The sequence below is a fragment of the Pygocentrus nattereri genome, chromosome 18, assembly GCF_015220715.1.
Source record: "Pygocentrus nattereri isolate fPygNat1 chromosome 18, fPygNat1.pri, whole genome shotgun sequence".
NCBI classification, from domain to species: domain Eukaryota; kingdom Metazoa; phylum Chordata; class Actinopteri; order Characiformes; family Serrasalmidae; genus Pygocentrus; species Pygocentrus nattereri.
In genome coordinates this window covers 10,482,185-10,498,609 of record NC_051228.1, presented here as the reverse complement: position 1 = coordinate 10,498,609, position 16,425 = coordinate 10,482,185, and the positions used below count along the sequence as shown (strand labels likewise).

The 16,425-nt window shown below is 41.2% G+C and overlaps 1 protein-coding gene across 2 annotated transcripts in view; it reads right to left on the bottom strand.

Moving 5' to 3' along the window:
- Nucleotides 1–10,559, bottom strand: part of cntnap3 (contactin associated protein family member 3) — a 212,306-nt gene extending 201,747 nt beyond the window's left edge. For both annotated transcript variants that reach the window (XM_017681680.2, XM_017681681.2), the window contains exon 1: nucleotides 10,419–10,559. In XM_017681680.2, coding sequence (XP_017537169.2) covers nucleotides 10,419–10,503 — 85 coding nt within the window. In that variant the 5' untranslated portion in view covers nucleotides 10,504–10,559. The remainder of the gene's footprint in view (nucleotides 1–10,418) is intronic.
- Nucleotides 10,560–16,425: the final 5,866 nt, after the last annotated feature.

The window sequence follows — 16,425 nt, the reverse complement described above, 5'->3', positions numbered from 1 at the left end:
GCACTGCGTATTAATAAATCTAGATTCATGAGCGCCGGCTCGGAGTTCATGGTCGGGAGGGGGGCGGAGGGGTGTTGGGAGGAAAAAAAAAAGCCCCCGCTGATACTATTGTAACCTTGACTTCATAACGCGCTCATTCTCCGTTTGACTTTCCAATCACATATTTTCATAAATGACAGTAAAGAAGATGTATGAGGGTGATTTATTCTCTGCTTCCCCCCCAGTTCCTTTATCCAAGCACTTCGAGACGCCTTGCTCTCATGAATCATAATGGACAGTGCGCTTTTGCCCGGGAACACACGGAGCATTCTCAACAAATTGATCTTACGCGGGGAGTTTATGTTCCTTTCCATGCAAACAACTGACTCATTGAAAAGCGATAAATTCGCATGAGGCTGCCTTCGACTGCATCTTTCGTTTTTCTTTCTTTTTCCCATCACGCTCTTAAAAATAAATGTGCCGAAAACTTCCAATCCTGATGTTTCTTACTGAGGAATGATCCTCACAAAAAACGACATCGATACTAGGTGTTTTTTTAAGCAGTGAACTGAATGTACATCGGTAATGGTGAAAATATGGAAAGTGAAAATTTGACCTAATAACTATAGCCTGGGAACTTCTGTGACATCACAACCACAAAAAAACTGGCAGGCTGGTATACCGTTTTGACAATCCAGAAAATTATACTCTGGTCTTCTTAGCCCAAAAAAGGCCAATGCCTCAATTAATACCTCAATTATAAAAAATTTGAATTGAAATCATATTTGCAATATTGGTCCGAAATATCGCAATTAGACATTTTGCCAAAATCATTCAGGCCTGGTCATAAGTGGACCCAAAAAACAAGAGAAATGTAGGACACAGCCTCTTTAATAGTGCATGAGTTCATCTTATGCGTGCCTCCCTCGGCTCATAACAACATGGAGCAAATTGGGCGACGGGACGAGAACAAGTGGACACACAACAGCTCATCAAAGATTAAACCTAGTCTTTAGAGGAGCTGACTCTTCCCACGGCATCTTTCGGCGGCTGACAGCGGACGGAGTTGAAAGCCGGCCAAAGCAGAGACCTCTCTTGGCTTTTCCTCTAGCCCGCCCCCTTCCAGCAGTGTAATTGATTCTGTTGCTCGCTTTAGCCAGCCATGCCAACATACTTCACAATTACAGCCGGGGCCTCTCCGCAGCTCTGCCGGCGACTAACTTTTATCGTAACACATGCTCGCCCAAGATACTGCGTCAGGCCCATAAGCCGCCATACAGTCGATGATTAAATTGAGCACTTGGCTGCCTCCAGACTGGCTTTCCGCGGAGATAAACGTCTTGAACGAAGCGATAACGAGAGGAGTGAAAGTAAGTCCTCCCCAGATCAGATAGGCAGTCCCTAAATTCTGCTGCCGCCGAATGGAGAATGTGCGAAAAAGGCAAGACGCCGCATGAAATGAACAAACCTGCCGTCTGTTTTTCTCTGAAGAACCAGCCTGAGTGAACTGCGCATCATTAATGCAAAGAAGAAAGAGTGGTGTCATGCTGCTCTGTTGATTTGCATGAAAATCGCTGGGTCGAGCACAGACAGGTAAACAGATGAGGATAAAATGGTCCTCTGTAGTGGAACATTTGAAGAGTAGCTTTTTAATTGGGGGATTTTAGTCTTCCCCGCATGGCCTACATGAAGCCGTGCACCTGCATCTCGGTTGTTGCATCACATGCCTGCTTCTAAACATCCAGCGTTCAGATACACCTGGGGCGTTTCTCAAAGGCATGTACATTAACTACTATATCCATATGGCGTTAAAGAGGAATTCCACCATTTTTTTCTCCATTTCTAGCTGATTCAATGGGTAAGATGGAAATAAAGTCATTCAGAGCAGTTTGAAGTGGAATTCTCTGTTCATGAGATGTGTACTGAGTCGGAACTGCTCACAGTGGTGATGCGAACCAGACCTCTGAAGAGTTTAAAAGCTCCCACACAAAAAGCTATTACATGAAATGGTTATGAATGATCAGGTTTTGGCCTGGTACATGCAGGGTGCTTTAAGGCAAAATAACCCACAATAAAAACCGGTTTTTCTTATTTTTAACAATTTTATCATCATCCACATTACATATAAAAACTCAGAAGACACGTTTAGGTTCACTGATTGTTTTGGATAGTAAATAAAATGGCTACATTTGCACTGTAGGCAATGCGAGCCCTGGTTCCCATCAGCACCACTGTAAAGAAAACCAAGCAGGTTTCTCCAGCGTGAACTATTTCACATCAACCCACTCTGAATGACTTTATATGAGATCTGAATGAAGAAATGACGAAAATATCACTGGAATTCTCCTTTAAGTGCCTATATGGATAAGGTTAAGTGTCTCACTCAAGGACACAATGGCAGTAGCGATGAACTGCAATCCACATGACCTACTGAGTCGTAGCTAATAGTCTTATTTTTATCCACACAATGCAACTCTATACTGTGTTTCCTCCCAGTTCTACAGCCCATATGGTCCATATATGGAAAATGAACCACAAAAAAAGAGCCCATTGTGAAATCACTGCTTTTGTAACACACAAAAAAACAATGTATCACATTCAGCCAACAGTACATTAGCCCACCCAATTCCTTCCAACCTTTTATCCGAATTATAAATATTGCTTTATGAATGAGGCACAATGTAGTGTAGCCAATCAGAAAAGAGACATGTGTATCAGTCTTAAAGGCACAGTCTGTTTAATTGTAAGGGATAAAGTAAAAACAGTGATGTAAAAATGAATTATGACACATGGGGTTAAATGCCTACCCACATGAGGTTAAGCACCTCACTCAAGGACACAATGGCAGTAGCCATCAGCTGAAATCAAACCCACACCACCTCTTGGGTCAGAACTAATGGCATTTCCCACCAGGTGGCACCCTTCAAAGTTGGGTACATTGAACTTTTCAATGTAGCACAAACACTCTGTGATGTCATCAAGGCCAAGAAAAGAAGCGAAAAGACCATGAGTGAACAGTAAGTAATCAAATAATACTGTACAAATGGTAAATTCTAATATATTTAAAATTAGTATTAATAGTAATAATGATTATACATATTAACAGAAACATTATCAAGGAGGAGGAGGCAGTATACTGGTCATAATATGAATGGAAAAAAATGAACACTTTACATGGCAGTTGTATTCCGAAAAAGTGACACCCTTCAATAAAAACAGCCAATCAGCTTGTTGGTACAGGTGTAGGTACATGGAAAAGGCCTGCCTTGTTGTGGAAATAGGAGCGTGTGTAGTGTGTCCGCATTCAAAGAGGTGAGAGCCTGTCATCACATGCATGAAACATAACTAAAAGTTCACCTTGGCCTTAAATTGTCTCTGTATCTTAAGTTTGCTGTGTAAAATCTTTTCAGGGAAATTTTATGTGAAAAGTGAAAGAAAAAAAAGTAAATCGAATTTTAGACCTCAAGTTTAGGTTCGGCTCAGGACTTTTTAAAAGTTGCAAAGAAAAAAATTACTTACAGCTTTAAATTTATCCTAAAAAGACCATCTGTCCGAAATAAAAAACGTACCCATTTTTACATCTACTGTAAACATGCACACTCGCCTCTTACCGCAGGGCCACTGCAGTCTTTAAAGTGATGTTATGGTTTAAAAACAAGGAACCGCCCCCTTCTAATGATGCTTCTTTAAGGTGAAAGTACATTCTAAAAGACTATAAGAAAATGAAAGGGGTGGGCTGTTGTTTTTTTCAACTGAGGTTATTGTTATAGTTTTAAAGGCAACACAGATGCACTAATTAGCCTTTTGATCAGCGGCTAGCAGTCAGGATTTGTTGATCAATGTTTGGGTAATGTATTTGTGAAATGCATGTTGGGTATTGTAGTGACAGAACACTGGATGAAAACACAAAAACAACACAAAATCACAAATTCCGTCAAACAGATGAAGCCAAAGGGTGGAGTGATGCTACAGAAGACTACGTAATGTAAGCAAAAGTATATTAAATACTAGTTGTAAGCCAGAAATTCCCCTTTAAGCATACATCCATGCAGACATCCACCTGTCTTGTATGATTGGAAAAAACTGGAGTGTTGCCAAGTTTGCCGCCAAGCAAACAAGACTTTCCTGAAAGGACTTGGAATAATGAACTCACATTTTGTTTCTGCTATTTGTGCTTAAAACCACATGCAACAGGCCTAAATCAATAGACAGTCATTGACTGCTAGTAAATTACAACTACAACCAATCCACAACCTCCATGAAAACTTACACCTAAAGTTCTCGGGTCAGCAGGCTGCTGTTCTCATCTCCCACTACTCGCTATAGGGGTATGATTCTCCCTGAGAGTGTGAGAGGTCCCAGGTTCAAATCCCGGACGAGCCCTGGCATTATGGGGGTAATCATGGGCTGGAGGTTAGGGAACTGGTCCTTTGACTGGAAGGTCACCGGTCCTTGAGCAAGACACCTGACCCCAAACTGCTCCCCAGGTACTGCGGATAGGGCTGCCCACTGCACTGGGCAAGTGCGCTCACTGTCCCCTACTGTGTGTGCTCACTAGTGTGTATGTGGTGAAATTTCCACCGTTGTGGGACTAATAAGGGTCACTTAATCTTAATCTTACGCGGGCAAAAACTCACGTGAATGGCCCTTTTGGGCAGTGAAGGATGGGGAGTGGAAAACGAGCAGGAAAGAAATGGGTCACTTGGCTCAAACAGTAAACAGCAAACGTTAGGCTCCAGCTGTGAACTTAGGCTCCGCTACTGTGAGCTTAGCCTCTCCAGCTTCAGCCCGGCCTCCTCTGGAGACTCCGGCAGAACACAGCGCGGCTTTGATTCTGTGTCCTGCTTTCCAACACCCTCCACAATCTCGTGGCGATGATCACCAGAATATCTTAGCATCTTCAACCCGACTCCTGGAACAAAAACCCAGCGAGGTCACTTTCATTCCAAGTACTTTCATTTAAAGTGCCAAGAGCGATTCATCCTCTTGAGCAGCTCATTTCGACTGCCTTGACCCGAGACCATGCGAGGCATTGTTTCTTCTTTGGCCTCGAGAGCACCTCGGGCAATCCAAAAATAGAGGGGAAGCGCTTTTGTAGAGGCGTAGAATTAAAGAGAGGTCTGCCGAAGATCTCTGCAGCTTGTCGGCTTGTGATTCCATTCCAAGTGGATTTTTAACGATGGGAAAAAAACGGATCTGTCACAGTGTGACAGATCCAGATAGGAGCCAAGGGTGCACTGAAGACAGCCAGAGGCTTACAAAGTTCAGAACCATCTGCTTCAATTACAACACAGATGAATCTCATTACAGCTTCCCTAAACAGAAACACTGTACACGGGAGCGGGGGATATGGCAAAATTCATTTTTTGAAGTTTTAAAGTTGGAAGCGACAAAAATGAAACAATTATGGTGTTCAAACGCCTTGAACAGAATAATAATTTAATGTTTTACATACTGCCCTGCACTACATTTACTCCAACAGCTCAGTTAATCATGCTCTATATGTGTTCTTTAAAGACTGACAGCATCCACAGTACACAGGAAAGCATACTGTGCCACAACTGTGCAAAAGACAAAGAACATTCATTTCATTTCCAGTCAAAGTGAACATTACATACAAGTTGTCTGGGAGATATTTCTGAAATTTGATTTAAAATAATTGACTTTCAAAAGGATATGGCTGAAATCTTGCCCTACGAAATGGGACCCTCAAATAAAAAAAAAGCGCTGCTCTGTAGGCGACCCTGCCCGTCTTCAATGATAGCAGAGCAGGGAAAAGTCCAGCGACCTCAATGCTGGGCTTTAGTTACATTTAGGGCATCAAAGACTTTCAAAGAGGGGATATAAGGCAGTTATTTATTATTGCTCACCACTAATTCTTTGGAGATACGAAGTTGAAGTCAGCGAATCGCCAGCTTCTTGGTCAAATTTTCCCGTTCCACCTTAAATGGTGCAACAGTTCCATTCTGGCGCTTCAGGCGTCAGAACTGCTGGACTACTTAAGGTGGGATGGGAAAGTTAGCTAGCTAGCTACCAAGACATAACACTCCATTTCAAGGGCCATATAGCCCTAACTCTTAGCCCTACCCCTCTATCTCAATAAGAATCGGGACACCCTATCCCTAGACGTGAACACACAGGGCTAAGTGGTAGGATGAAATGGGATTGGCCCCAAGTCTCCAAAGAGAACGGAGGCTGTAATGAAGTGAAAAGGTGGATGCACTCAATATTGAAAAGTCTAATACTGTAGTCAGTTAATATTTAGACATCTGTTAATGTTTTCTGCTTTTCACCTGATGCTGAAAAATGAATCCATCTTGCCCGGAAATGAAACGTGCTGGGTGGTCTCTGACTTTGGCACAGCGCTGTACAGGATGTTTCCTAATCCTTTCCCCTCCAGTGGACAAAAGCAGAGCCATGAAACATCTGCATGCAGCTGTTTGCCTCACGTGAATAATATATAACCATAACACCTCCTTTAATGCGCTCTAGATAGATACACTTCTCTCACTTTCAGAATCAATACTGGTGGAAAGCGCTGCATGTGAGCAGCAGACGAGGCACTGCAACGAAACCCTGGAAGCTCATCACCACCACACACTCGCGGCGCTGATTGACGTGGGCTTTTAACGTGCTCTGCGGACACAGCAGAGGAAGTGCTCAAGACGAAGCACGTATGGCACGGACTGACCCGAAGCCAGATGCCACGGATACGGGGGCAGGTCTGCATTAACATCTACAGCACTGAATTAACACACACAGCCCTGTAAGACATTTATCACTATCATGACGAATTACATTAGATCACATCACAATACGCTTTCCTGAGCTTATCGTGGATGTTGTCAGTTCTTAAAGGACATGAAGAGCGCGTAATCCTGTTTAATAAGATGTAGTTCAGCATAGTAAGCGAGTAATTAAAATAATGAATTCTGAGATTTTGATTGTACTTGTAAATGTGGCTTAAGTGGTCCTTGTTCAAACCTCAAAACAACTAATGTCAAGGTGCACCTCATACAGAAATCTGGATATATATCATAAAAAGTCAGGCATGTATAAATATACCGCTGTTGTCGGGAGACAAGCTTGTATCTCCAAAATGGTGACGTCACAGGAGAAGGAAAAAACCTACTTTACTTTTAATGTGAGTCAATGGAACCAGATGCTTTTCCAAGTCATGGAATTCCAAGAATGGAGATACAAGTATTATATAAGGAGATATAAGTATTAACCCTCTGCCGCATGCATTATGAGAGCAATTAAAAAGAATTCAGTTCACTTTTCTTGCACAAAATGGTCCTTGGTTTATTTTTTCATACCTGATTGTTAAATTCAAACACATTTAAACGAAACAATGTGTGCAGTTTGTTGCCTCAAGGCAACATTGTGCAACATTGGGAAGAAATGTTCCCTGAAGTGGTGAGACCTGGCTTGTGACTGGCTAAATCCATTCCTCTCTCACACACTGTTGCTTCTAGGCAACAAACATATTTCTGCAAATTCTTCTAACAAAAAAAAAACTTTACACTGAATCTTTAAAAAGACATAGAAGTGCCCATTAAGAGATGTGTATGACCAAGTCCATGCTTTTTATTGACTTACTCAAACTCTTCCCTTTATTGTTAATCCTATCATTGCCTCAAAATATGCGTAATGTTATTGTAAAGTGAGGAAAATGGGTTGTTGCCCTGAGGCAACATTGTGCAATAAAGCATTAAATAAGGGTCATACATGCATAATATATGAATTACACACACATGTCTGATGGTTGAATGTAGATGAATCCATCCCAGTGTAGCTAGAATTGTTATACTATCTGTTTGATTTTGAATATTAAATGTGTCAGGGAACAATGTTTCAGTTTATACCATGTGTTAATGATCTCACTGCACACTTTACAAGGCGTTTTTAGAGATTAATAATACAGCAACAAAGAAGATGCAAAAAAACCTCATATAATGTGAAGCTAGCATATATGAGTAATATGTCATTCACACATGAATGATGCGTTTGGTCATATATATGTTTGTATATGTTGATATATGGCTTAAATATATGTCCCATATTTGAAAAATGGCCAAATAAGTTGGCATGTACATCACATATATGTCCAAATGTAAGAAATATATAATATTTAATTATATTATATATTATAATATAATTATAATATATATATAGACAATATATAAGTTGTCTATCTCAGGAAAATCTGCATCCTTTTGTCATTATTGCTTAGTTATCGTTTTCCATTTTTTAAATTCATTTTCTTGTCAATTTTTTTATCATTTCATCCCTATTTCATTTGTAATTTATGTTATTTTGTGCCGCCTGGCGATGGACTGGCGACCTGTCCATGGTGTATCTTGCCTTTCGCCCGATGACCGCTGGGATAGGCTCCAGCACCCCCTGCGACCCAGAGGGAGAAGCGGCTTTGAACATGTGTGTGTGTGTGTGTGTGTGTGTGTGTGTGTGTGTGTGTGTGTGTGTGTGTGTGTTATTTTATGTGCGCAATTTGATTTAGTGTATTCTCATTTGCTGTTTCACTCCTAAATTTTACTGCTATTTTTATTTATTCGTTTATTTATTTATTGTTTTAATATGTTTCTACAATCTAATGGTTTTCACTGCTCCTTGGCTGTCTGGCTTGGCTGCATTGTCACCCTCAATGTCCTCCAATTGAAATACAGGTTGACTGATTAGCAAAGAGGATCAATCAATTCATCAATCAATCAGAACATATCATATATGTTTATATATCTTGATATACACTCACCGGCCACTTTATTAGGTAAACCTTTTGCCTTCAGAACTGCTTTAATTCTTCATGGCATACTTTCAACAAGGTGTTGGAAACGTTCCTCAGAGATTTTGGTTGGTTATTTGAGTTCCTGCTGCCTTCCTATCATCTCGAACCAGTCTGCCCATTCTCCTCTGACCTCTCACATCAACAATGCATTTTCGCCCACACAACTGACCGCTCACTGGATATTTTCTCTAGAGATGGTTGTGTGTGAAAATCCCAGTAGATCAGCAATTTCTGAAATACTCAGACCAGCTCGTCTGGCACCAACAACCACGCCACGTTCAAAGTCACTTAAATCCCCTTTCTTCCCCGTTCTGATGCTCGGTCTGCACTTCAGCAAGTTGTCTTGACCACCTCTACATGCCTAAATGCATTGAGCTGTGGCTGTGTAATTGGCTGATTAGCTATTTGTGTTAACAAGCAACTGAACAGGTGCACCTGTGTAAGTGGTCAGTGAGTGTATGGCTGAATTATATGCCCCATTTCTGAAAATAGCCAAATAATTTGGCATGCCTGTCACATATATGCCCATAAGTGACAAATATAAGTTGGATATATAAGGAAATCCATATATGATGCAGTATGCATCCTATATATTTGAAAACTAGATTTTACAGTATGAAAACGTCAGGTATCGCAATGATATCTGTTTACCATATCGCCCACCCCTACAGTCCTGTACTGGCATAAGCAGTGTTGGACTGAGTCCTACAAGGTTAAATGTACACTTACAGCATTAACACCTACTGCTGAATGAGCCACACAGAGTCCTGCTTTACATTTACAGCTACAACTTCGACCTACCGCCCCCAATTAACCCATACAGTGCTGAATGAACCCCTCCAGAGTTGAATTACTGCTCAATAAACACGTCCAGGGCGAATTAACCCTTGCAGTCCTCCGTTAACACCTGCAGTGTCGAATGAACACAATGCCAAACCCCTTCAGTTCCGCACTGACTCGAGTAATTAACGCCTGCCGTGTTCATTCCAAGCCCAACTGGACACAAATGCCCACCGTATGAGTTAACCGGACAGTGTGTGTGTTACTGCAGTGCCAGTGCTCTCGCCGAGCACCGGCAAAGGCGAGAACAACGAACTTGGTTGTAATAGAGATCTGCGGAGTGGGAAACGAGCAGCAGCGCTCTGCCCCAACTCTACCCGGCCGAAGAGCTTCCAGAGCCGCAGCAGGTCCTCACCCTCCCCGCTCACCTTCTCTGGTTCTCCTCTGAGTTCCTGGAACCCAACCGCGCCAATTCTGTGCCATGTTAGTATTTTTTCTAGAGGAACGACTCTTTTCACACAAATTCGCATTCTGAAAATCCTTTTTTCTGTCTTTTTTACCCTCACAGCCTTCATTTGCACGGCTAAAAGAACTACTAGAAACCGAGAAATGTAGCCAAGTGAATGTCCAAATCCACCCGTCCACAGACACGCTTCAGATTCAGAAATGTGCTGATGCAAAACACACTTTAAAGCTTTACCGTGGAGAAAGCTAAACTGCAGAGTGGCGGAAAAAACACGCAAAACGTCTTCTAATGAAGAACACGACGGGAAAGTTCAAAAACAACTTGCTGACGTCTTTTCTAAATCTTCTCAGGACCCGGACAGTGAGGGAGAAAGCGACGTGACCTCACCTTTGCTGGACGACGCGCGGACGAACCAGAGAAGCAGAGAAAGTCCTGTAATCATTCCGCAGCTGGTTCTGAACAGCAAATCCATGTTGTGAGGCGGGATGCTGCGCCGAGTCTGCCTGCCCTCCTCTCTCCTCCGAGAGCGCGCCTCACTCTCTCTACCGGCCGTGCGCTCGTTTCCCACCCGTATTCAGACAAGCCCCGCTCCCTGCGCCGTGATTGGCTAGTAGTTTATACTCGCAACTCGTCTGCTGGCCAGTCATCGCTCAGGAGCTGAGATCTTAACGACCAAGCATGACGCAGGAGAGTAAGATACTGCTAGCCAATCAGAGACCACGAGCCTAGAGCTATTTGTTTGTTTGTTTTCATCAGTATTTACATTTTTAGTTACTGCTTCCTTATTGGTTTACATTTACCATTCTTTTATTCTATTAATAATCAACATTTTTATTTTTGCATTCCTGTTTCATTTCACATGTTATTTTATTTCTGCAATTTTATTGGTTTATTTTGATTTGATTCATTTTCACTTTATAATTTTTCTTCTTTACGTTATTTATTTTATAATGTATTCATTTATTTATTGCGTTGATTTGTTTTAATGTGTTTACACTATCACATTTTTTTCCACGACTCCTATTTCTTCAATGTCTGACTATATTTTAACTGAGAGTCACCCTCAATGTACACAAGTTTAAATCAAGGTTGATTGATGGACTGATTGATTGATTGATTGATTGATTGTATTTTCCAATCAGTACAGAAGACCAGATACTAGTGCAGGACCCTGGAAACCATATTGCAGGAGATGGAGTATTAGTAGCGCAGGAGGTGGGATACTTTCTGCCAATTCACCTCCTCTGAGCAGCACTTTTTTATGCCAATGCTGAAAACATTTGGATACAATCTGCATGAAGTCCTCAGACACACCTAGAGTCCAGCTTGTGACGGAGGCTCCCTGTGAACTCATGTATAAATTCCAGACACGACCATCCGGCTAAAATAATGAGGCCAGTTAGGGGTGTTATGACATCTTAAATCCATCTTTTCTTTGGCTTTGCATGGGATGTTCGAAACCGGTGATTTCCCTGGTCAAATGGTTACTACCCTGCATTTTTGCCAATTCAGAAGATGAACAGGAGATTTGACAACAATTCTGCATAATATACCTGTTAAGATGTAAACAAAGTCATTCAAAGAGCTTTGATGGACATGCTATAAGCTGTTGCTAGACCTTTCTGGATTGTTATCAAGAAATAACGAGTTCATTACCTTGTGATCTCAAGGTAACAACTTTGTTATATTGAGATCACAATATAATGAACTTATTATCTCAAGAAAACAACTTTGTTATCTCGAAAAAACAAGATGATTAACTCATTATTTCAAGATAACAGCTTTGTTATCTAGAGATAGCAAGATAATTTGTTGTCTCACAATATAAATCCAGACAGTTATAACTACCCCTTGCCCTTCCCGAACGTCCGTATGAATTGGTTCATGGTCTACAACACAAATATAATCATTTTATTTACAACCTCATTTCCAAATGGGATGCTGTGCAGAATATAAATAAAAGGTAATGAGAATGCAATTATATGCAAATCATGTAAACCATATCTTTAAAGGAAAATACTACAAAGACAGCATATTAAATGTTGAAACTGAGAAATTTCATTGTTTTTTGAAAAATACTATATGCCTATTATTAATTTGATGCCAGCAACACATTCCAAAAAAGTTGGGACAGAAGCGCAATTACCAACACTCAGAGGCGACCAACTGCTGTAGTTCTGAAATTGAAATGTTTTCCCATTCTGGTTTGATATAGGATTCTTCTAAACAGTTCAGGGGCTTATTTGTCATATTTTTCATTTGTTAATGTGCCAAATGTTTTCAGTGGGTGACAGGTCTGGACTGCAGGCAGGCCAGTTTAGCACTAGCAAAGACACTTTCTCTAGATAGATAAAGCACTTCTTTTAAGTCACTCTGGATAACTGCGTCTGCTAAATGCTGTAAATGTGTTGTTGGCATTAAATTCAAAATGGACATATAACAATAAAATTTCTCAGTTTCAATATTTGATGTGTTGTCTTTGTACTACTTTCAATGAAATACAGGGTTTAAATGATCTGCACATCATAGCATTTTGTTTTTATTTACACTTTGCACAGTGTCCCAACTTTGGATCTACATGTGTCTTCAGAGTTTATTAGGCACCAGGAAGCATATTTTTTAACCATTTTATGCAATAAATGTCATTTAATCAGTGGGTCTCCATTAAATGGTAAAATAACAAGGAAACGGCGCATTAAAATCAGCATACAGTGCTTTTAATACTATTCTACTTCAAGCTTTTGTCAGATTTCTTCTCAGATATCTGTGAGCACAGATTAGATTAAGCCCTTAGGTAAAATCGAACAATATTAGGGGAGACAGCAATCTCTCCCAATGATCACTCATTTAGATGAAATAGGTAGTTATAAATAAACTCTGAAACAGTTATAACTGTCAACAACACTTCATTATCTTCACTCTATTTTCTACCATTTGAGGCGAGGCTGGAGGGTGGGCTGTGCCTGTCTGACAATGAAGCAGGGGCTCCAGAATGTACAACAACAGACCACGTGGAGGTGGTTATTAATGTTAGAGTCAGTTAAGCAGGGTGACAGTGTTTACTCTTCAGTTCCTCTCTGGGGAAGCAGGTAGTGCCTTTAGGCCATGCAATAGGATGGTCACACCGTCTAGGATACTAAGCAGTACTGTTGATGTAGGCATTGTCCTCTAGAACATGAGGGGTGACAAAGCAGGTCAAAACTTGACGGTGCCCTCTGGACTTGGAGGCAGCACAGGTAGTCTCACCCTGCAGAATGCCAAACAGAGCTATAGGGGGGTCACTATAAGTGGATTGTCAAGAAGGGTCTAACGGCAGAGCCACAGAACCACACTCTCGGACCTGGGCTTTCAGACCCACACTCTCAGCTCTGGGTGCCGAGTGCCTTACTGCCTACCGTACCTTGTGTGTTATTACATGGAGAGACCGGCAGGTAGTGCATAACATTTTTAGACGCCCTCAAATACTACGGCTGAATCTACCAAAGGCACCCTACATTGGTCACTGCATAGGTCAGGAAATTATGGTTTCTGTGCACAAATACTGCTCTAAATGAGAAGGAGTCGTCCAACTAATGGATGAATATAAATGGCTTTCTGTTTGACATATAATGCACTGTTTGGGTCTAGGAGTCATTATTTTATGACCTACAGGGTACAGCATATAGTGACTCTGAAGCAATTTGAGATTTAGCAGTAATGGTTACACCTGCACATGCTTAACAGCAGCCTGCAGTAACAAAATATACTTTGGTATACCAAAAATGCTACCATAAATACAAATAGTTCCCTATTATAATGGTTTATTTCATCTAATGAGAGAAACGTACATAGTTAGAAATAAAGGTACTATGCAGGTACATTTTTCATTCATCAATGTGCAAACAACCTAAATGTCTCTCAAAGGTACAGCCGTGGTTTTAAGGTCCAAATGTATATATACACCTTATATAACCGTTTCATAATCTAACATTTTACAACAGAACAATAAAATATAAAGCCTGGAGGTACTGAGATGTACCCTTGAGGGTACCACCACAGTGACAAGAGGGGCACTGCCCCAGTGACAGTTACGTGCCTCTTTTTCTGAGAGTGTAGTAGAAGTTTGGTCCAGTCATGAAGGCCAAAAGTATGACTGTAGTTCCAAAACAGAGGTGCAAGCCTGAAAGTGTGGGGTCTAAGGTTGCGGTGCTCTGGCTCTGCAGTTGGATAATATTGGGACTGTCCGACTAACTGGCCTGGTTGGGACATGGAGGAGCTCTCTTGGGTCCTGTATACACTTGTGATTAACATTTGCCTTGAGCGAACTGGTCATAAGTGGACAGGAAGATGTTCAGCTGTTTACACCTAGTATTTTTTCAAATGCATCTCCATTGAGCACCTGGGATAGAAATATGTGACAGAAGAAAAAGTACCATGTTTACTAAGTTTGTCTCTCACTGCATTTGTTGTCAGACAAACATTCCCTGTTGTTCATGAATGGACAGAACGATGCAGACTGAATGAAGATGCTTTACTAGTTTGATGGAGTTCCGAAGTCATTGTCAAAAACAGTCCAAGGTCAAGTCTACAACAATCCAAAACCAGGAAAACACCATCAGAACTAAATCAAAGGCATAAGGCAGAAAGGCAAAATCAAAAGGCAAAGGTCAATATACAGGAAACCAAACTGGAATGCACAATGAAATGCCCAATAGCGCTAACAGCAGCAATACCTCACAAAACGTCTAAAGCTAAAGCATGGTGTTAAAAAGCTAACTAAACAGATCACATGATAAACAGAACAGGTGAAAGCAATCAGTAGTCAGACGAGGCTGATCTCGGACAGGTAGTGTATCTGCTATGATGACACAGCTGTTCAGGTGGTCATTCATTGTGGTCAGAGACAAAAAGCTATGTGGTCAAATGCATCCCTGTCCACCGCCAAAGATTGTTTGAGGGATCAGATCCCAACGAGTCTCAGAGACACTTCGTAACCCTGGTCCAAAGGCCTCGTTCATACCTAGCAATAAAGGCACAGGTCTGAATGTGGCTTTGGTCACCAGGTAACATTTCAGTGGAAGCCAGTGCACAGGGCCTCTCCCAGTCCTGAGACAACTCTGACAGGCTCCAGCATATCAACCATTAGCGGTGACTCAGAGGTAGGCCTTGCAGGCCTGAATGGGAATGGAGTTATTTAATGGAGTTATAACACTACACGAGCAAATGGGAGAGGAAGAGGCAGAATGGTTTGCTGACAACAGGCTTGGGGCCTGCAGATTACTCTGTGAAACAGATGAACTGGTGGCAGCTGTGTGGAACAGGGCCCATCTTGGCTCCCTCGGCTTGCCCACCTCTTTCTGTGGGACCCCAGTAGCCGATACGGTCATCTTTGATGACAGCTTAAAACATGGATGAAGATAATAGAGGAGAAAAAAGAATAAAGCAGCAAGACAAATCTTGGCATGACTGCCCTACTATACCAGCTGGGAGATGCTAAAGTCAACACTTCAGTTCAAGTCACAGTAAAGTCAAAGTAGCCCAATTTTTCAGGCCGCCTATATATGTTGGCGGTCAATGGCACACTAATAAAATAATGATGTTTATTTTGTTAAAACAAATGGTTGATTATTCTATTTTGTCACTATAAAAATGATAATAACACTGCTAAATATTTAAGTTTTGGTAATGCTGGTTTTAGCTAATTTTAAGCAGAATGCAAAAACACTCGCCAGTACATGACCAGAAAACACAGCTTTGAACATTTGCAGAAAATATATGTTTTGGTGGTGTCAATCTCTAATGTTACACACTAATTTTCAGACTTTGGGACACATTTACTTGGGACAATGGGATGTAATTGCTCACTATGTGGCCATGAGGTACAGGCCTGCAGCCTCACTTGCTGCTCTTAAACACAGGGGTGTGGCTTAAATATGACTGTCTAAACTCGTCTGTTTGGGTAGTGATGTGAAAACATGGGACATCATTTTTTAATGAACTTTTGTAAATTAGAAATTAAACTCATCAAATCAGTCTATCAACTTCACTTTTAAAGAAATCAAACAGACCTTGGGAAAAAAATACAGTAAAAATACAGTATTATTTTCACAAGTTGAAATTTAGGGGTTAGAATTTGGGACCGCCATCTCTCAATCGAAAATGCCTTAGATATTATGACTTTGCATATATTTAGCTCATTAATATCTTTAATAGTGCCTTGGGTTTAAATAGATCATAACACAATCCTTGGTCCAAATACACTCCCTGGCCACTTTATTAGGTACAGTTGCTTGTTTACACAAGTAGCTAATCAGCCAATCACACGGCTGCATCTCAATGCATTTAGGCGTGTAGAGGTGGTCAAGACAACTTGCTGAAGTGCAGACCGAGCATCAGGACGGGGAAGAAAGGGGAT